The sequence below is a fragment of the Barbus barbus genome (assembly GCF_936440315.1).
Source record: "Barbus barbus genome assembly, chromosome: 45".
In the NCBI taxonomy this organism is placed as follows: domain Eukaryota; kingdom Metazoa; phylum Chordata; class Actinopteri; order Cypriniformes; family Cyprinidae; genus Barbus; species Barbus barbus.
The window spans coordinates 19,772,382-19,795,414 of NC_136723.1; the positions used below are offsets into that span (position 1 = coordinate 19,772,382).

The window sequence follows — 23,033 nt, forward strand, 5'->3', positions numbered from 1 at the left end:
TTACCGCCCTCCCGCCCTCTCAGGGCAACACAGTCGTTTTGACTGTGGTGGACCGATTCTCGAAGGCGGCCCATTTCATCCCCTTGCCCAAATTACCCTCAGCCAAGGAGACAGCGTTGACAGTCGTAAACCACGTCTTTCGCTTACATGGCCTCCCGGTGGACGTGGTTTCCGACAGGGGACCCCAGTTTGTGTCCAAATTCTGGCGAGAGTTTTGTAAATTACTGGGAGCGACTGTTAGTCTGTCCTCAGGGTTTCATCCCCAGAGCAATGGCCAAACCGAGAGAGCCAACCAAGATCTGGAAAGGGCGTTGCGATGTTTGGTTTCCAAGAATCCTTCCTCTTGGAGTCAGCAACTGTCTATGGTGGAGTACGCCCACAATACGTTGCCAGTGTCGTCCACGGGCCTATCTCCGTTTGAATGTAGTTTAGGTTACCAGCCACCCATTTTTCCCAGTCTGGAATCCGAAGTCGCGGTCCCCTCCGCCCACGCCTTTGTCCAGAGGTGTCACCGCACTTGGACTAGAGCCCGTGAGACTCTACTCCAAGTGGGGGCGCGCACCAAGGCCAAAGCCGATCGCCACCGGTCTAAGCCTCCCGTTTACGTCGTGGGTCAAAAAGTGTGGCTTTCAACCAAGAACATTCCTCTCCGCTCCGTTTCTAATAAGCTTGCTCCCAAATTTATTGGCCCGTTCACTGTCACCAAAATCATTAGTCCGGTGGCAGTCCGCCTCAACCTTCCTCCAGTGTACAGGAGAATTCACCCCGTCTTTCACGTGTCCAAAATTAAACCCGTGTTTCGCTCTACTATTAATCCGCCAGCCCCGGTTCCCCCCCCGCCGCGACTCGTAGACGGGGAACCCACATTTTCGGTAAATCGTATTCTGGACTCAAGACGGAGGGGACGCGGATTTCAGTACTTGGTGGACTGGGAGGGTTACGGTCCGGAGGAGAGAAGTTGGGTACCTGCTAGAGACATACTGGATCACTCCCTTATTGATGATTACAATCGACAGGTAGGGGAACCTGGGAACGCCAGGAGGCGTTCTTAGGAGAGGGGTACTGTCACGGTTCACATATGCATTGCTTCCTTCTCGTCCTGTGTTGTGTCATGTGCGTTGTAATCATGTGTGTGTGGGCGTGACCAAGCCATCACAGCAGATCAGCGCCTCAGCTGAGGCTCGTTTGCAGCACCAGCTGCAGCTCATTTACGCACCTATAAATATTCACCTGGTTCTCTTCTCCATTGTCAGATCGTTGTTGATGTCTTCACGAAGTCCTCTGTACCTGTTCATGTCGTCATTGTGGATCCGTGCTACTGTCTGGAGTCGCTGTCTAGTTCGTGGATTGTTGCTGTGTTTCTTGTTACTCGTCTGGATGCATCACTCTTCACCCACGGACCCGCCTCAACTCACCATTCTTCTGTGTTGTCCATCTTCGTTCCTGCGCCACTGATCATCACTGTACTCTGTGTTTTCTGACCTTTTACAATTAAAAGCTTATTCACTCGCCAACTTGCTTCCTCCTCCTTCGAGCGTGACAGAAACATCTGTCCCAGGTACAAATACGTTGGGCGAGTGACGGCAGCAGACTGCTAATGAGAAATCAGACCCAGCACTGTGTCTGGGCTTTCCAGAGGCCTCTAATCACATTCAGACCTATGGGAGGTGACAGATCTGTCCACTGCGCTTTGACAGGACTGGGGCAGATTGTAGGAGCTTTTCCCATATTAAAGTTTCAGGATTTGGGGGGAAAAACAACAGGAGGAACCACTGCTGTCAGGGAATCGCTGTGATTTGTCGGTATGCCGCTGATGTTTCTACCGCTGGCCTAGTTAATGTCCAACATGCCCTGTGTCCAAACAAATACACGGCTTTCAAAGACAGTTCCTTCGGCTCTGAGCGTGTCAGCGCCTATCTGTCCACTGTCACTTCCTGTCTATCTGCTGTCAGTCCTGTCTGTCTGTTTGGGTGTGTGTAATTGGGAAGGAGTAAACGGAAACAAACTCTTGCAAAGTGGGATAGCCTTGATCCAACCTAGAAATTTCAAGCATATTTCAAACTTTCTTTTGTTTTAATTGAAGTTACCAGTTTTTAACGAGAATTCCAGCACCGCATTAAACTCAACTAAATAAAATTTAATTGTCATCTGAAATGGCTCGATAACAAGTCTGGGGTAAATATCGCTTTTGCTTAATGTGAATTTGGCCGCTGTTTGTTTAATTTGTGTAATCAGTCTATTTGTTCATTTCGCCGAAAACTCTCTTTAATCATGCTCATTTTAAAAGTTGTTTAAATTCTAATTCAGCAATTAGAAGGAAAGTTACAGCGCCAATTAATCTTAATGCAAAGCAGCTCCCATTACAGAGAAAAATAATAATCAAGCCGTTCCCACTTTTTAGAGTATTTTTAGTTTGTTCTTTAATCTGCGATTAATCTTTCTGACGAGTATTTATTAATGAGCGTTTTGTGGGTAAGATGAAGTTGACCGGCCCTCTCTGCTCCTCCAGATTTCCCACTGGTGAACCTCTCTGTGGAACCGCAGCCTGTTCTGGAAGGCAATCTGGTCAAGTTCCACTGTGCAGCTAAAGCGAATCCCCCTGTCACTCATTACAGGTGAGAGCTCACACACACACACACACAAGCACATAGACCAGAAACTGGTTTTCTTTCTCGGAATCTTCACTCTCCTGATGTTTTCTCCTGATGCCTTCATGGAAAAACCACATGAATTTCACATGGAACACATGTTCATCACATATGCATGCAAAGCAGCATGATAAATTAATGTGTTTTTGCTTAAACACGTGATCGTATGGAAATAGCAACTGAGGCATGATGTGACACATTGAGAGCTTGTGCTCTAAAACCACCCAACAATATATGTAGTAATTAAAAATTCCTGTTTGTTTCTGTATACTTTTACATTTACATTACTTTGTTTTAAAGGGGTCATATGATGCAATTTCAAGTTTTCCTTTCTCTTTGGAATGTTAAAAGCTGTTTGTGCATAGATAAGATCCCTGAAGTTGCAAAGACTAAAGTCTCAAAACCAAAGAGATATTCTTTATAAAAGTTAAGACTTGTCCATGCCCCCCTAAAACGGCTCATTCAAACACATCCCCACATGTCTACATCACGATGTGGGGAGATTTTCATTACACCGCCCAAATGTATACGCAAAGAAAGAGGGCGTGATTTTTATTCTGGCTGTAGTATTGTTGCTGCCGCCATGTCGTGGAGACGCTGTGTTTTGTTGTGAAAGCAATACTACTTTGTTTGGGCTTCCAAAAGAGGACACAACTAGAAATCAGTGGTTAAGTTGTATTTACAACACTGTTCCAGAGCAGTACAATACAAATATTCGAGTGTGTGCAGCACATTTTACGGAGGACTATTTCCTGAACCTGGCAGGAGAGTAGCCTACAATGCTGGCTTGCACAAAGTGGGGCAATTCCAACTTTGCAAGGACAGTCTGGCGCTTCTGACTCACAGCCTGTAAGTACATTTCTGCTACTGATGATTCAAGCGCGAGTTTTGAGCAGTGTAGAGTAGTGCTTGTTGTTTGTCGTTTCTCCGATCACAAATTCAGACATGGTAATGTTTACGCGGCGCAATGCAATGCGACGCATAAAAAGACTGTATAATCATTATAATCAGTAATTATGTCCCCACTGGATGCAACAAATGCCTTGTTTGTAATGGGTTTTATTGTTTAGTCTCATCGGCGTTAGGAAACGCCATCACAATACGGTGAGGGGCGTAACATTTCCATCACACGCTTGAGTTATTCGGCCAATCACAACGCACTGGATAGCTGGCCAATCAGAGCACACCTCGCTTCTCAGAACGATGAGCTTTGTAAAAATCGTCACGTTTCAGAAAGGTGGGGCATAGAGGAGTAACAATAATGTACAGCATGTGGAAAATAATGTGTTTTTTAAACTTTAAACTACATAAACATATTGCATTACACCAAATACACAAAATATTGTTCTTTTTAGCAACGTCATATGACCCCTTTAAAATGTTGTTGGGAGTGGCTCTTTTCTGGTTGAAGCATCACAATGTGGTGAAAACTTAGCTTACGGATAATAATTAAATTGTGATCCAATATTTTTATTTGATTAAAATGAATATTTTTAGATATTTTATAAATTTGTATTAAATAAATGCGTATATTTTGATACATATGAAGAGTTAATTTGCAAAAACCGATAACTGCATTTTTATTTATTTTCAGAAATCACTTTTTTTTTTATTGCGCATTCCATGTAATATCATTCAAACTGCAGGTGGGTTGTTTTGATGAAGTAATAATAACTTAAACAAATACAGGTAATTTACTAAATTAAAGTTCATTGAAAATATTTTTTTTTTTTACAAATTAAAAGGTTTTTTTTTTGTTTTTTGTTTATGTTAGCAACTGTTTATTGAGTTTTATTTTGTGGTGGAACAGTAGCACAAAACAAAAAGCAGCTGTACAAATTTAAAACCCATCCCACCCCTTGGTAGACTTAAAAAATAAATAAATAATAATAATAAACACATAAATTAATATTAATGGATAAACAAATAACAATAAAATAATTTTTACAAAGATTTTAGAAAAGAAGACTGAATGCCATGAATTTACAGTTTTCATGTTAGATCCATGTATACGAGAAGTAGAAAGTTCCATTGAGATAATGTCCAACAAATACACAGTCCAGGTTCGTCTGTCCATTATGTGAGGATGATTCCAATGGTCGACTAGCAATTTTTTTGCTGCTGTGTGAGCAGCTAACAGTAAAGATCTTTGTTGGACGGACAAGGTGAAGTCATGCATGAAAAAATGGCGCGGAGTCAAACATATCTCAGTACCCAACAAATATGAGTCCAAAAGGGTGTGAGAGAGGGGACTCCCAAAAAAATGCAAAAACGTGCCTAAAACTCCTTGAGAACAGAGATTACACTTAGGAGAAGACGACAGATTCATTGGAGTCAAGTAAACCCTATGCAGCAATTTCCAATGAATCATTTGGTGATTAGGGTTTTTAGAAGACAATTTAAACATACCCCATACCTGATCGGAAAATAAAACATGCACACCTCATTAAGATCCTTAGCCCAAACAGTTTTAATAGATAAAGGTTTGTATGAATGCTCACGAAGAAAGAGATGACTGAAGCAGAGGAGGGCGATTCCTCAGAAGGAAGGATTAGTTTGCGCAAAGGGTGAACAGGCAGTCGAGAGGCAGTTCCAAGGCACCCCATATTCCCGTAGGGCCGATATAATGTGCAAATACATAAAAAAGGAGGTGCCTGGCAGATTATATTGAGTTTTAAGATTCTGGAAGGATTTTAAACCACTATCATTATAGATATCTCCCAGAGTGTTTACTTTATTATGAGTCCATTGCGGACAATGAAATGGAGTACTGCCTGACAAAAGGTTATTATTGTGGAAAATAGGTCAATGCCTATGCCAGGGCTGTCCAAACTCGGTCCTGGAGGGGCGGTGTCCTGCAGAGTTTAGTTCCAACCTGAATTAAACACACCTGAAGCAGCTTATCAAGCTCTTACTAGGCATACTAGAGGCTTCCATGCAGGTGTGTTGAGGCAAATTGGAGCTAAGACTGTAGTAATGATGCTGAAACTTCAGCTTAATTACCGGAATAAATACCTTTTAAAATATATTAAAATAGAAAACAGATATTTTAAATTTGAATTTGTTTTATTAATTTTTTTTTGTTATATTACCATTTTTACTTGATAACAGACTTGTTCCAAACATCAAAAAATAAAATAAAATACTGGCCCCAAAGTAAAAACTTTTTAATAATACATTGTATATTATATATAATTTATTATAACAATTGAATATTTATATATTTATATTATAAAATTGCATGTAATTAATGTATTTATTAATAATATGATGTAATTATAAAGGGAATCTTTTAAGTGCTCAATTGTTTTTGATAATTTCATCCTGAAAGCTTCTACTGTTTCAGACGTAACCTGTTGGTTTTTTTTTACTTTTTGTTTTGTGTTTTCTCTGAAAAGTCTTAGAGACAGTGTCACACATAACATCTTTTTAATCAGCGTAGAGCGAGAGATGATCTCACCTGCCGCCCCGTCAGAGTTTCATACATTATTCATGCCAGAGAGGTCTAAAGAAGCACACACCAGACTCTTGTGCCTGTGCCCTCAGCCAGCTGGACAAAGAATCTCCAAAGCTCAGAGGACACTGTGTGTCTCCTGTCCCTTGACCCACTGCAGCAGGCGTCAGATGCATGCTGTGCCACAGACCAAACCCTCGGCCAATTGTAATGTCATGAAATCATCAATAAAGCGCGAGGAAGCTCTCCACACGGAGACTGGCTTCTTGGAGAAACACAGAATTTGAATTCACACTGCAGGAACACAGAATCCCAACTAATTACGAAGAAAGTCATTACTGATTGCGGGAGATTTCCTGTGGGCATTACACCGTTCCTCTGAGATGATTAGAGCTGCCTCACTAGAAAGAGGAAGGATTATTTTCACTAGCCAATATTTTATTCATGTTCATTTTGTTTACATAAATATGGAAATTAATTTAACTTTGTTTTGTTTTTTTATAAGACAAAATGTAACATTTCTTATTGGAGGCGTCCGCTCCAGCCGCTCGCAGAAATAAAACCCATGACTGTCCTCCTGTGGCATTTGAAATGAGATTAGTTAAGCTGTAAATTAATTAGCAGAAATAAAGCCTTTATGTTCGGCGGTCATGATGGCCATTTAAGACCCTGAGTATTTTTCATTCATAGCTTTTCATAATTTTGCAGAGCAGTTTTTATGTCTAATGGAATCTGGCGTGACGTGATCTCAGCTCCACTAGTGATCGGATCGTATTAATTTTTCAGTGGCTGATGGCAATACAGTGGGGTGCAAAAGTAGCATTTTACCCATTTTTTCATTTTGAATTATATTATAAGCTTAATTTGAGTGAATAAAATGGACTTTTAAAAGCATCTTTAAAAGTGAGTGCTTGAATGCTTTATTCAAACGATTCTTCCAAACACTGATTCATTCAGGAATAAAACAAGTGAATGAGTCATTGAATCATTCACTCACATGTTCAAAACTGTGTGTTGATCACAACGGTCAATTTTGTTGTGGCTTTGATTAAAACTAATTTCATTTGTGGAGCAAAAATAGAGAAAGTAATGAACAACTTGTAAGAAATGTAAATCGAATTAACTTTTTGTTTATTGAACTGTTGTAATAAATCGTAATTGTCTTGCTCATATGATATTGCTTAACTCTTTCCCCGCCAGCATTTTAAAAAAAAAGTTGCCAGCCACCGCCAGTATTTTTGATGATTTTCACCTAAATTTGACGGCCCTATGAATATATGAACATATTATATATCAAAATAAAGAACCGAGCCTCTGCTTTTAATAAAAAAAACTATTTTATTCTATCTTCATGTGTTCATGTTTTATCACCACTTGAATGCACATAGGTTTTATCAGAAATACAACATTTTGGACAAAAATCGGAGAAAAATTCTTTTTTATCAAAGTAGTGTATTTTCAAGCACCGGGAAAGAGTTAAGCATCACTACATATATACAATTGCTGAGAGTACTGTAACTGCCATTTATGATCCCAGTAAGCTGAACTCAGTAGAGAAAGCACCCCATTGTCGCAGTGATGCCGTGTATATGTATGTGATGCAGCACGTGTGAAATCCACAGTGACAGTGAAATCAAAAAAAGACTTCCGTTCTTTCTTTTCGAAGGATGTGGCCTTTCATTTATCCTAAACTTAGACTTCTCTCCATCAAATAGCACCTTGAAATGTGAAGCCTTCATAAAGAGTTCAATAAAAGCCACTGCGCTCAAAAATGTAGCCACAACCTTGCTATAGAAAAGAGCAAAAGAGAATGCGTCTTTAACCTTGTTTGTTTTCTTCTTGAACTCTCAGAGTGGAAAAGTGGGGCGTGAATGGATGGAATCAGACGCGTCGCTTTTCTGCCTGTGAATAAAGTATGTGCTTCGTGTCCCTCCAGGGGCTTTCTGTCAGTGCTGGTGTTGGCGGCTTTGTTTTGGCGTAGGTGATTTGTCTTGTCTTATCCTGATTTGTCACCTCTGAAGTGTCTAATGGAAGACGGAAGTGTCGAACGTTTGATGTAAACATGTGGTTTTGCAGCTTAGCATCGGAGGGCATCAGCGTCCACATGGCTGATTGCTTGTTTTGGCGGAGACGCTTCGTACCACCCAGTGTTTTAATTTGAAATGCGGCTGATCACAGATAGCCCTCCTGCGGCATCTTAAAAAACAAACTATTTATTTTCCATGGGTGTTGTATCGGCTTACACCTTCAGAAGATTCTTTTTTTATTCTAGGGTTTGTACTATTGCTGTTGAATTATGTAAAGAAAGCAGCAAACACATGGATTTGATCTGTGTATAGTGAAGGCTTGAGAGCCCGGTTTGTCTTTCTGGCTGAGGTTTGGACATCTTTTTCTGATGTTTTATTTGTGGTAACTTTACTGTTTTATCCTCATGTCCCTTTCCGAGATAAAGTTGTCACAGCTCTGCGTGTAACATGTTTTTATCTTTGAATGTGTCAAGATTCAACCCTCGTCTGAGCCAAAGAAGAGTCTCCCTGACAGGAGGACGTTGTAATTTCTCAAACTGCTCTGGGTCTTGATTAAATTAAAGTAAGATAGTTAATAACTTAAATGTCAAAGATCCATGGAAATTGTTCACAGCACTTTTCCTATTTTAGCACCAAATACAGGATTAAAATAGTTTCATAAACAGCTTACGCTGACTATTGGCACCATAGGAATTGATGAAATTGAATTTTCCTAACAGAATGTAATAAGCCTTTTCCGGTGTTCGTTTGAATCCATTATGAGACCTGCTGTGATCCGGAGTAATCTCTTCATGTTAGACGCTTTTGATGGTTAATCAATTGCTGCTGGATTAGCTACATATTTACATTCCCATACATTTGAATGAAAAGGATATCTGTCCATCTCTGCGGATAGAAAATGTCTCCTGTCCTCTTCTTTTTTCTCTCTCTCTCTCTCTCTCTCTCTCTCTCTCTCTCTCTCTCTCTCTCTCTCTCAATATTTGCCATATTTCCAGTTGGTCAGACTGTTTTCTCCTGAGACTGACAGGAGAAGCCATCAGCCCTGTCCTAAGTGTGGATCTCACTCATGTGTTTGAGTTCACGAGGAGGCTGCCGTCCCCCAAGGAACCCAGAGGAAGCTCTGTGGAAAAGAAAGTTTGCGGGTCAGCACAGAAGCATGTTGAGCCTTGGTGTGCATGTGGGCATTGTGAGTTTGAGTCTTGGTTCTATTGAAGTTCACACGTAGAGCTTCTGGTGAGAACAGATGTGTGAAAGAGTGAGGTGGCATTCACAAAGGACTTGTTCTTCTGTTCCAAAGCAACTAGGCGAAGCGCAGCGAAATGGAACTGAATGCGCCTTGAGATGCTTTTTTTAGTGCTAGTTTTAATTTGACAAGTTATTTTAAAAATGAAACGGTGATTGCATGAGACTCAGACAAAACAGTGAGCAAAAGACATCCATTGGACCAGTAGTTAAAATACAATGCAGGAGCATGTCCTTAAAATTTGCTGTTGTCAGGGCAACCAATGTGTGTGTCTTATTTTCTATTGATTTTTGCATGGGAAAATGGGTGTTGGTGTAGACTGCAGTTCAGAAGTAACATTTTTACAGTAAACATTTAGCAGGGATGCATTAAATTGATCAAAAGTGACTGTAAAACATTTACCATGTAATAAAAAAAGATTTGTTTCAGATAAATGCTGTTCTGTTGAACTTTATATTTATCAGAGAATCATGAATATACTGTATATACACCTATTGGGTAAGAAATTATAATGATAATAAAGATATACTTTGCTTTTGACAGCTCATTTATTTATTAAATATATTATAAAGACTGCAAAAAAAAAAAAAAGTTACTTTTTGTTACACTCTGCCAACTGCCAATAAAAGAGATATAAAGACAAAACACAGAATAAATAAATAAATACACACAGATGTGTCGAGTATATTTATTATGCCAAATTCTTTTTATTTCTGTACAACACTGCCCACTTTAGCTTCACAGATGCAAACAAAAGTCCATCTGCTCAGTGCTTGATCGTCTCTTCTGAATCTGGAGCTTCAGCGTTCGCTTGTGTTGTCCATGATTTCTCACTTTCCTCTTCACATTTCACTATAATGACCGCAACATCAAAGGGTGCCAATGATAGAGGCAGCATCTAAAAACCTCTTAATGTGTTCCTGTTATTCTTCCACCAAAGAAGACACTGCTTGCCGACGGCACAGAAATGAAAAGGCTCGAATAAAAAAAACAAAAAAAACACATGTGGTTTCCTGAAAATTACATTGGGCCCTCTGAAGGATGCTTTTGTTGTTTCAGTACACCATGCAAATAAGACATGATCTCAGTCATTTGCCTGTGAAAAAACATCTTTCTTGTCGCCTTTGATCTTTAGAGCAGATCTGGGAAAAAAGCCTCAGCAGTGTCCATCAGGGTTGCTCATTTTCTTGCTCTGTTTTTATCTCTGATTGACAATTAGATGGGCGAAGGGGGGAAGCATGATCACAGACGCAACGGGAGACACTTATGAGGTGCTGGTTGATCATTCCTTCTTCACCGAGCCAGTATCCTGTGAGGTGACCAATGCCCTGGGCAGCACCAACATCAGCCGTAACGTGGATGTTTACTGTGAGTCTAAATGCTGCATATAGATATGTTTCTTTTTATTTTATTTTTTTATATTTTAAAGGAATAGTTTATTGAAAATTGGTTTATTCAAGGATGTATTGTCATTTCAAACTCACATGACTTTCTTTAATGAATGTTCTTTTGCATAAACCAAAAGTGAATGAATTTGTGTTTGTATTTTTGTTGTAGTCGGGCCCCGTCTGGCTGCTGAACCCCAGAGCCTTCAGGTGGATCGGGGATCTGATGCCGTGTTCAGTTGCGCTTGGATTGGAAACCCTTCGCTCACCATCGTCTGGATGAAAAGGGGCCATGGAGTCGTACGTACTTTGCTCTGCTCTGCTGATAAAACAGGGATGTGCAAAATTTGACTCTCTTTTATTGACTCACACTCATTTATTTACAATGCAGCTAAACACAGCCCACATCATGTCATCCACCCACTCATTAAACAGGTGCAACATTTTGAATTTTGAATTTTTTTCATCTAAAATTTGCATTTTATATATAAATTATTTTTAGTTAACAATAAAAAATTCCTTCCTAAAAGGCTAAAATATTCTGAAATCTGCAACTTCGAGTTTTCGAACTTTTTTCTAAACTTTCAAACAAGGCTTTGTCGGACCACAAATTATAGTCACATGGACAAAAAATAATAATAATAATAATTTAAAATGTTAATTGAATTCTAATCCCTTGCGATTTTAATTCAAAATTTCAATTCTGCATTCTGTTTGCTACATCTATTCAAATTTAAAATGCATTCTCACTTAAATTCTGAATGGCACACAACCCTGACTTATCAAATTTTATTCAGTTCTCCATCTGGGCATGATTAATGTATCAGACACACACACATGTGACTGATCTGTTTTTGATGATGATAACAGCTGTGACAGTTGAGTTTCAAGGGCTAATGGACCTTCAGTAGAGCACATTGTGTTTGTTTGGGTCGTCATCTGTTAGGATCGCGCAACTGATGTCAAAACTCAAGAAAGAAGCTGTATTTGTGACTACAGTGATGGTTAATTATAGATGCAGTTCTGCTTCATATATTCATGTAAAAGACGAGCAAGAGAAAACTTTTTAATGATGTCTACAAAGTTTACTCAGACTGTGGCGTTGTGGGGTTTTTTTTCAAACATCTGTTACCTTGCAGGTACTAAGCAATGAGAACACCTTGACACTGAAGGCAGTGAGACAGGAGGACGCTGGGAAATACGTATGTCGAGCTGTGGTGCCGCGAGTGGGAGTGGGAGAGAAGGAGGTCACTCTTACTGTCAACGGTAAATATTTTGAACGCTTTGTTTATGTTCAGTCTGTCGGTCTGATCAAGACCCTTCAGCGAATTCTCATTTGCTACGGTTTTGATTGCTTTGACTCACAAGAGCTGGAAGAAGCCCTCAAAAGCAGGATCAGGCCACATTTCACTCAGGCTAAAGGGGATGTTTTCTACACTGTTTAGCTTTGCAATAACCGAGACATGCTTTGTGACCCTCAGAGATATGGGCGTCGTAATCAGGAGAGATGATCTTGAATCGCTCTCATCATTTCTTCTCTCTCGTCAATAGATGACAGACTCAGGGCACATGAGCTCGTGTGATTTGCTTTAAGGACTCTACCAGGTTTCTGAATCAATACGGGCATATTGATTAACCCCACGCTTCAAGAAGAGTCTTTCCCTGAAATGTAATCAAAAAAAATATCACAGGCCATTATGGGCAGCTCGAATACTATACCATCAAAGACCATATACAGGTCCTTCTCAAAAAATTTGCATATTGTGATAAAGTTAATTATTTTCTGTTAATGTACTGATAAACATTAGACTTTCATATATTTTAGATTCATTACAACACAACTGAAGTAGTTCAAGCCTTTTATTGTTTTAATATTGATGATTTTGGCATACAGCTCATGAAAACCCAAAATTTCAAAAAATTAGCATATTTCATCCGACCAATAAAAGAATGGCCATTATGTTCATTTATGCACTCAATACTTGGTCGGGAATCCTTTTGCAGAAATGACTGCTTCAATGCGGCGTGGCATGGAGGCAATCAGCCTGTGGCACTGCTGAGGTGTTATGGAGGCCCAGGATGCTTCGATAGCGGCCTTAAGCTCATCCAGAGTGTTGGGTCTTGCGTCTCTCAACTTTCTCTTCACAATATCCCACAGATTCTCTATGGGGTTCAGGTCAGGAGAGTTGGCAGGCCAATTGAGCACAGTAATACCATGGTCAGTAAACCATTTACCAGTGGTTTTGGCACTGTGAGCAGGTGCCAGGTCGTGCTGAAAAATGAAATCATCTCCATAAAGCTTTTCAGCAGATGGAAGCATGAAGTGCTCCAAAATCTCCTGATAGCTAGCTGCATTGACCCTGCCCTTGATAAAACACAGTGGACCAACACCAGCATCACTGACTGTGGGTACTTGACACTGGACTTCAGGCATTTTGGCATTTCCCTCTCCCCAGTCTTCCTCCAGACTCTGGCACCTTGATTTCCGAATGACATGCAAAATTTGCGTTCATCCGAAAAAAGTATTTTGGACCACTGAGCAACAGTCCAGTGCTGCTTCTCTGTAGCCCAGGTCAGGCGCTTCTGCCGCTGTTTCTGGTTCAAAAGTGGCTTGACCTGGGGAATGCGGCACCAGTAGCCCATTTCCTGCACACGCCTGTACACGGTGGCTCTGGATGTTTCTACTCCAGACTCAGTCCACTGCTTCCGCAGGTCCCCCAAGGTCTGGAATCGGTCCTTCTCCACAATCTTCCTCAGGGTCCGGTCACCTCTTCTCGTTGTGCTGCGTTTTCTGCCACACTTTTTCCTTCCCACAGACTTCCCACTGAGGTGCCTTGATACAGCACTCTGGGAACAGCCTATTCGTTCAGAAATTTATTTCTGTGTCTTACCCTCTTGCTTGAGGGTGTCAATGATGGCCTTCTGGACAGCAGTCAGGTCGGCAGTCTTACCCATGATTGCGGTTTTGAGTAATGAACCAGGCTGGGAGTTTTTAAAAGCCTCAGGAATCTTTTGCAGGTGTTTAGAGTTAATTAGTTGATTCAGATGATTAGGTTAATAGCTCGTTTAGAGAACCTTTTCATGATATGCTAATTTTTTGAGATAGGAATTTTGGGTTTTCATGAGCTGTATGCCAAAATCATCAATATTAAAACAATAAAAGGCTTGAACTACTTCAGTTGTGTGTAATGAATCTAAAATATATGAAAGTCTAATGTTTATCAGTACATTACAGAAAATAATGAACTTTATCACAATATGCTAATTTTTTGAGAAGGACCTGTACATATGTGTTTTGGTTGTTTTGCTTTGTCTTGCTCTAGGCATCATTTTATTGGTTATTTTCTCTCCAGAGGAGCTCATGAAAAAGTGCTATGGAGCTTTGTATGCTTTATCCATTTGTTTTGATGGAAACTTTTAAGTCCTAAGGGCTTTGCAATAACACCGGCCTGCTCCTGTGAGGCAATAAGCCTGTTCAACGCTCTATGAATTCTTAATCTTTGCTGTTTTTCCTCTTGTGGTGTTACAAGGTTGAGACCTGGGCCGGGTCTGCATGTATGACCGAGGGCCTCCTTGGGTCCTTGTGTCTAATCCAGTCTTAAAGGAACAGTTCAGCCAAAAATGAAAATTCTGTCATCAAGTACTCACCCTGATGCTGTTTCAGACCTGTATTACTTTGTGTTTTCTTTTGAAACACAAAAAGGGATGTTTAAAGGATGTTAAGTGACACAGAAAATGGAACAAGTGGAAATTTCTTCAGAATTATTAAAGGGGTCATATAATGCCCATTTTTCACAAGTTGATATTATTCTTTAGGGTCTTAATGAAGTCTGCAACATAGTTGGTTAAAATTTTTCATTGTTAGATGCAAATCAAGAATCCTAAAAGTTAAGGTCTATATGATAATGTAGCTTAGTCACCTCATTGGCAGAAATACACCCATATCTGCTCGTGTTCTATAATCAATTACCTTTTGTTTAGGAAGTGAATATGCAAATAATGCAGCAGCACCAACTCTTAGACACCAGTTCATCTGTGATGATCAAGCCGTTTGATTGTTGTGCTTGCTTTAGATTAATCAGGTTACAAGGGTAAGTAAATGGAAGAATTTTATTTGACGCTACTCCCCTAAAGTTCACCTCTACATGAATATTCTTTCATTGCTTACTCCAAACCCCAAAGGCATTCTTCAGAATTTAAAATTGTACATTCTACAGAAGAAAGAATTTCATACAGGTTTGGAATGACATAAGAGTGAGTAAATAAGGCTATGTTCACACTGCGAGCCCTTAGTGCTCAATTCCGATTTTTTTCTCAGATCCGATTTTTTTGTATAGCTGTTCACATTGTTGTTTTAAATGTGGCCAATATCAGATTCACAGTGTGAACAGATCATGGTTCTGAACTGACCCGCATTCGCAAAAGAATGGGGTTTCCAGGTTTTCACAACAAAATCTGCCCAATTGCTTCTCAAAACTAGCCCAACTATGTTCTGGGGGTTAACTATCGCATTAGTGGAGTCGCGTCAACACACAAAGTTGAAAAACAACCCACGGCAACAGTGGAAAAAGTAGCCCAACTTCATGGGGAAACTGTGGATTTGGCAACACTTGCGCAGCGTGCTGCCATATGGAAGTAAACATGGAGGACATAAAGTAAGTGATAATGCATTTATTTATAGTGTGATCTGCTGCAGAAGCCAGCGTAATTATGCATAGGCAATATGAAAAGTAAAAACAGGGATGTGACAGAAGAAAGCAGAGTTTTGAAACTTTTATGATACGAGTCCTCATATTTTGCTTGTATATAGTGTTGTCACTGTAATACTTATGAGTTCTGGTCTGGGCTGGATTGGTAATCGGGCATACCCGATACATTTTCCCGGTGGGCCGACGCACTTAAGGGGCCGACACTTGCCAAAAAATGCCAGGGCTGATTTTTTGTCCCAGTCCAGCCCTGGTTCTGACACATCACACTTCCAATGATTACCTTTCGCAAATCTCCTGATAACTTTGGGTATGTAAAATCTTTGAAGGGTCTCTTGTCATCGTGGAATAATGTCGATCTAGAGTGACGTAAAAGCTACATGAAATGCGCTCCACTCCACCCTCCAGCGCTCTCTCCACCCTCAATACCACGACTGAGGTGCCCTTGAGCAAGGCACCGAACCCCCAACTGCTCCCCGAGCGCCGCAGCATAAATGGCTGCCCACTGCTCCGGGTGTGTGTTCACGGTGTGTGTGTGTTCACTGCTGTGTGTGTGCACGTTGGATGGGTTAAATGCAGAGCACGAATTCCGAGTATGGGTCACCATACTTGGCAGTATGTTACTTCACTTCAAATCTGACATGACTGTTCACAATGCGGTCGCATTGCAAAACATCTGACCTATATCGGATTTGAAAGTGAAAGTGATGTGACATACGGCCAAGTATGGTGACCCATACTTGCAATTCGTGCTCTGTATTTATCCCATCCAAAGTGCACCTGCAAAGCAGTGAACACACACACACTGTGAACACACACTCGGACCACATATTTAGTACCACATATGGAAGTGACACAAATCGGAATCGTAAACATCAGATTCCATGTGGTTTGTGCTGTTCACACTGTCATGACAAAAACAGATCATATGAGCCATATGTGAGCAAAAAAATCGGATTTGGGCCACATTTGCCTGCAGTGTGAACGTAGCCTGAGAACTTTAATTTTTGAGTGAACTGTCTCTTTAAGAAATGTGCAGCCATATGCTAATAAACAGGAGACACGTTAGTACTTAAATACCAGAAATATGATGCATTAGGCAGATGAAGAACGGGAAATACGATTACTGATATTATAATAGATCATTAATGAATAACCACATTAGAGTCCATTAGGCTGCAAGAGCAGCCTAATCTGTGCAAGAGCACAGATGATTTTGTGTCTTTGATAACGATACCCCTTAAAGACGTGAATGAGTGAGACGACTTATGGAAACAGATCAATATCACTGCTGCTTATGACCCTCATCTGAGAAAAAAAGGTGCTTTTAAACTTCTTCAAAATGTATTCCAATTTTTACACCTTCATCTCCAAAAAAAATCCAAAGAAATGAAATACACTCTGCTCTAATGGGTCACGGCTTCTGGTTCAGGTTTGGTTTTCATTGTGAAGTTAAAAATGAAAAGATCAGTTTGCTAGGGTGACCATATTTTAGTTTTCCAAAAAGAGGACAGTAGGGGACAGTTCATGCGCGGGGCTTCACCTAACAGTATGTGTAGTAAGTTTTTTGTTTGTTTGTTTGCTTATTTTGTTTTTATAATAAATAAAAATAAAAAAGTCAATAGAACAGAAAAAGAATAGATAATGCTAGTGTTAGAAGGTCATCATTTATAATAAATAAAAAGAAAATAAGTAGAAAGAATAGAGAATGTTTTTTCTTTATAAATAAAACAAGTAGTTAGAATAAAAATAGAATAGAGAGTGCAAATGTTAGAGGATCAAGTTTTTTAATTAAAAAAGCAGATAAATTTTAAATAAGCATTAGAATAGAGAGTAGAGTTAGAGGGTCAAATGAAGATGAAAGAGATGTGTTTTCAGCCATTTCTTGGAAATATTAAGGACTCAGCTGCTTGGATTGAGTTGGGCAGGTCATTCCATCAGGAGGGAACAGTTCTAGTAAAAGTCCATGAAAGTTTTATCATAGGTAGAATGCAAAATGTTTCAATACAAGCATTTCAGTCAAATGTAATTAATGCAATATTTCAAACCTTTAACCAATTTGGGAAAAATCAACCCATGGCAACAGTTTAAAAGTAGCCCGATTCTGTAGAAAAAATGCAGACTTGGCAACTCTGCATCCAACAAGAGCTGATTTGATGGATCACAGGTCAAGAATAAGGAGAGATGACTGACAAGACCATGCTTGAGTATTTGCTGCTCAACAGATCCTGAGCTCATTGACAAATATCTGATCTTGTAAGATGTGCTCCATTTACACAGAGTGCGTGTGATCGCGAAATAGAAAATGAAAGGCAGTGATCAGAAATTCAGCGGGAGCGGGATTAAGAAAACAGCCGAATCCCGGACATTCCTGGCAGGATGCATTTTTGTAGGTCCAAAAAGAGGACTTGTCCGGGAAAAAGAGGGCGTATGGTCACCCTCAGTTCGCTGTCTGCAAGAGGGTGAATTTAACAATGATTTTTAACCTCAGTTTGTTCTCTTTAAAATCAACAGGGAAACAAACACTGATTAACCAATCAGATCACAGTTTCAGAAGCCTGTTATGGAAGTAGTGTTGAACGCAGTTTGTGGCCATTCTAAGATAGTTTTCATGCTCACTGAAAACACATTGTGTCCGAGAACCTCTTGCAACCTGTCTCCCCTCTCACCCCTGGTTTTTGTTCATTTATTGTATTAATTATTATGTATTTTTGACTATCAATTTAATTTTTTACAGTATTATATGCATGACCCTTCATGAGATGTGAGTCAGTTGTAGTAGATGATCAGGCCTACCTTTCTCCCACCATACATACAGAGCATCGTCAAGAGCCAGGCACGGAGCGAGATGTGTGACTGTGCCTTCCTCGTGCGCTTCGGTCTCACATCCCACTCTCTCTCCCTTCTCAGCTCGTTTCCTGAGCCTGAGAGATAAAGCTGTTTAATTACAGCCCTCATTTATGGCCATGATCCCCTGCCAGATTTGTTTGGCTCCCCCAGAGGACACGATCTGAACAGACTGCCGCTGGAAGAGCACGGAAAAGGCGTCCCACCCCTCTGCCCGACTGCAGCCTTTGAGCGTGCGTGTGATTAAGAGGGTGCTGGGGAAAGCGAGAGCATTGTCTCACTCTCTCTAGAGAGACGGAGCTTCGGTGTGTACAGAAGACTCCTGCACGCTGCTGGGATCTGTAATTGATGGGATAGTACTCGCGCACTGAGACACCCGAATTCCAATTAAAATGAAAATCTGTTTTCGTATAGAGACACATAATGAACCTCAATCTGCAGTGGAAGGAGAAATGGAAAAGTTATGATTGTATTTATTATGATTTTATCTCCTCCTTTTCTCTGTCACTTTTAATTATGAAATTATGAAGTTTACTTTAAGCATTATTTCCATTGAATAAGATGCAGTGGGAAGAGTTAAATGACTAGCTCATCCAAAAACGAGAATTCAGTCATTATTTACTCACCCTCATGTCATTCCAACCTTGTATCCCTTTCTTCAGTGGAGCACAAAATGTAAATTGTTGGAGAATATCTTGCCACTTTTCAATATAATGAGCACTGGAACTGTCAAGCTCCAAAATGGCAAAAAAAGCACCATAAAAGTGGTCCATACAAACCGTGTTCAAGTCTTCTGAAGTCATATGATATCTTTGAATGAGGAACAGACCGCAATTTAAGTTGTTATTCAGGGAATAATAAAGCTCTTAGCCCCTCCTTAGCTTTTTCTCACAAATGCAAAAAAAAAGAGCTATGACGAAACAAAGTCAGTATGAATTTAAATGAAAATATCCCATCTATCATGTCTAAATGCATCTCATTGATCCATGCATTCTTAACATTTTTACTTAAATTTTAAAAAGAACAATTTTTCTTGTAAGTGAAAATTGACTCCGCCTCAGGCCATCCAATATGTAGATGAGTTTGTTTCTTCATCAGAACAGTTTTTTTTTTTATAGAAATTTAGCTTCACTTGCTCACCAATGGATACTCTGCAGTGAATGGGTGCCGTCAGAATGAGAGTCCGAACAGCTGATCAAAAAATCACAATAATCCACACCACTCCAGTCCATCAATTAATGCCTTGTGACATGAAAAACTGTGTTTTAAAAAAATAAAATCATCATAATCTGTCTGTGAAAGATTAGACTTTTACAATAATTTAGTCCACATTTAGTCATTTTTTTTTCTTTTTGGATAATCCGTTTCACACAAATCACAATACAAAACACTAAAGTGTCAAGTGTTTGATTATTCAGTTCACAAAGAATGAATTTGGGGCTGCTATATTTGTCTGTTAATTTGCACATACTCTATTTTTGTTTAAGTGCCTGATTCACTGAACAAAATATGCAAGTTAGGTTGTGAATACGGCAACAATTCAGACACCTGAATCTGAATCTGTGCCTGGTCATAACACTCTTTTCAATCATTTGATGAATTGCGGCTGCAGTGGTCAATGGAAAGTGGGAAAATGTACATAAACATCTCTTTTAAAGGAAATTGCATTTACTGTAATGATAAAAGCTGTGCCAGTCAAATAGCACTGAGTTTTGTGAATAAAGCACAATCTATAATGAGCCTAATTTACATAGAATGAAAGCATGTTTGTGCTGAAAACAATAACAATGACTTCATTTCAAAACTCGCTGGCTGGTTGTAAACTTGATTGCGAGCGGTCAGTGAATAAGAAGCAGTGAAATACCGCATGCAAAAGTTTGCCCCTGATTCTTTACACTTCCACCTCATCTTAAGATAGATCATCAAAACCAGATTGAAGATCATGAAAACAGAAGCGTGTGTTCTCAGGAAGGATGTGTGCTGATGTGGTGTGCAAGCAGTTCAGGTGTCAGACAGGAAGCTTGACAGTCTGTTGTTTTTTTCAGGGCCTCCCACCATCTCCAGCACACAGACGCAGCAGGCTCTGTACGGGGAGAAGGGCCAGATCAAGTGTTTCATCCGCAGCACCCCTCCTCCAGACCGCATTGTGAGTCCTATGTATCCATCCAACTACCTTTATTCCACGATCATTTATTTCTGAAGCATGTCAGTGATATTCAAATCAATATTTCAGTTGCATTTACTTGTATAGTATTTTATAAATATATTATAATATTTTATAAATGGTGTAATAATGTCATTGTAAAATCCGGTTTGTTCTAAAAATTGTCTCATTTTATGTTTATATATTATCTGTTCCTTATCGTCAAAAATGAACCGTGGTTGATCACTTTACATGTTGGTCACAAGGTTCTTTTTTGTCTAAATGGTCAGTTCAGAGCAAAAAATAAGTGAATAAAACTAGTCCTAGATTAGCTAGAGGTGCAAAATATGGCTCCATGAAATGGATTTCATACTTTTAGACTTCAGTGCTTTCACTGTAAAAAAATAAATAAAAAGTTGAGCCAACTTTAAATTTTAAGGCAACAAACTTTAGCAGATTTTTGAGTTTTCTCAAGTTGTTGTTTTAAGTTTATACAACAAAAAGTTGAGAATCTCCTACAAAAATAAGTTGAGAGAACTCAAAAATCTGCAAAAAGCTGGTTGCTTTAAAATTGGCTCAACTTTTTTTTTTTACAGTGTTAAACATCTTTTAAAGCATTTGAAGATCAATTAAAAAGGATTTATCGCTTGAGTGTTTAGGTTTATTTCAGTGAATTGAGTCTCTTTAACTCTGTTTCACACAGTGTGTGTGCAATTTCTAGACGTGTGCACTGTGTGCACAAAAACTACATAAAACTTTAATAAAGGTTGAATTATTATTTTTTTGTTTGTTACATTTCTTGACTGAACTTAAAATGTCAAGTTGCCATGACTTCTGCTGTAATTTTAACTGAAATTTTTAACTCTTCAAAGAAGAATTCAGGGGAATTTTTTTCCTGTATTTACATGGTTACAAATTGTTAATTTAATTATATGCCCAATCTCGTGTTTTCTACGGGAAATGTACGTTATGGAGACTAAAGTGCTCATTATCCTAAACTATTGACAACAGCACATGATCACTCACAAGGAAAAAAATGTGAAATACCACCACACACAGACCTTCAACACTTGGTTTATAAAACGATCCATCACTTTAAATAGAGGAACAAACTCCTCCTGACATCACAGGACAACGAGTGTAAATCAAATTGGCAAACCGTCAGACAGTGCAACCATATTAATTATTCATGTCCCGATGCATGCTGGGAAGAGGCTGAATGGACTGAACCGCAAAAGCATTTTTTTTGAGCCTAGGCTTGTTTGAACTAAAAAGTGCATTAATCCATCTGACCTGCTGTGCTTGTGGATTCGACTTTAAAAAAACAGAGTATGTCATAATAGCAAAACAGCACTGAGTTGCTTTACTTGTGTTCCTGAACTTTGCAATAGTAAGCAATCCCCTCCCCTTCATTATTTACTTATTGTTTATGCTTATAATTTATGCAGGCATGGTCATGGAAAGAAACAGTGCTAGAATCAGGAACATCGGGCCGTTATACCGTGGAGACCGTGAGCACAGAGGATGGCGTCATCTCTACCCTCACCATGAGCAACATCGTTCCTGCTGACTTCCAAACCATCTACAACTGCACTGCATGGAACAGTTTCGGTTCTGACACGGAGATCATTCGCCTTAAAGAGCAAGGTAACAATCCACTACACTGTATCCAAACCAACCGCACTGCAACAGATTCAGATTGCAGTCACAAGCAATTTGTCATGACACAGCTAAGAGACACGATGGAATTATTCGAAAATCAATCAGAAGAGCGTATGGGTGGGCTCTCTCTGCTTTCTGTAATCGAATTCATTAATATTAAACCATTTTAATATTATTAAAAGTACATACTGACTGATTCAATCTTTGTCGTGGAATACAAAGATGTCCGTTCACATTGAGTTCACAGTTTTAACGTTCATGTTTCCTTTAATTAATTTTTTAAAATCTGAGGTAAATTATTCATTGTCACTTTCAGTATAGCTATCTACCTTATTCCTGACGAGCCTGCTGCATTTTGAATTATGGGTTTGGGGAACTTCCATTCAAAAAGACTGAAACAAATAATGTTAAATCATAAGGTTGCCCTACAAATAAAGCTAATCCATTTGTTTGACTGAATGAGCTGTCGATTTTTCCTCATGTTTTATTTTTTCAGACATCATGAGTATAACGTAACATTTGGTATTTTAATCACGTTATAACAAGAATACTGTATCTATGGCAATATCTCTTTTCAGTCGCTGCATTCCTTTCCTCTCGATTTTCTTTTTTCCCTTTGCATTCCTCTGTAATAAAAGGACAACATATACTGCATATTTGTGGTCTGTTGTCCTGTTTCTTATGATATATACCATTAATAATTCACTGGAATGCACAAAGAATCTCTTGTTTTTCTCCTCGAATCCTCACATCTTTTTCCAGGTTTGTTTGTTTTCATAGGTAAATACAATTTATTATCTGTCAAAATGACGGGAATCACTTTGAAATAGTATAACGCAATCGGGAAGTGAATGAACATTTTTGATTTACCCTTTGGGGCCGGCTGTATCGCCGGCGATACGAACTCATTTTTTTTTA

At 39.3% G+C, this 23,033-nt stretch overlaps 1 protein-coding gene across 1 annotated transcript in view; it reads left to right on the forward strand.

The window, feature by feature from the left end:
* LOC306864264 (kin of IRRE-like protein 3) overlaps positions 1-23,033 on the forward strand; it is a gene marked incomplete at both ends in the record, with an annotated part of 148,793 nt that overhangs the window by 114,509 nt on the left and 11,251 nt on the right. The window contains 6 exons of the mRNA XM_079408167.1: positions 2,510-2,615; positions 10,592-10,740; positions 10,930-11,057; positions 11,897-12,023; positions 20,356-20,456; positions 21,902-22,100. Of these exons, the coding sequence (XP_079264293.1) occupies positions 2,510-2,615; positions 10,592-10,740; positions 10,930-11,057; positions 11,897-12,023; positions 20,356-20,456; positions 21,902-22,100 (810 nt within the window). The remainder of the gene's footprint in view (positions 1-2,509; positions 2,616-10,591; positions 10,741-10,929; positions 11,058-11,896; positions 12,024-20,355; positions 20,457-21,901; positions 22,101-23,033) is intronic.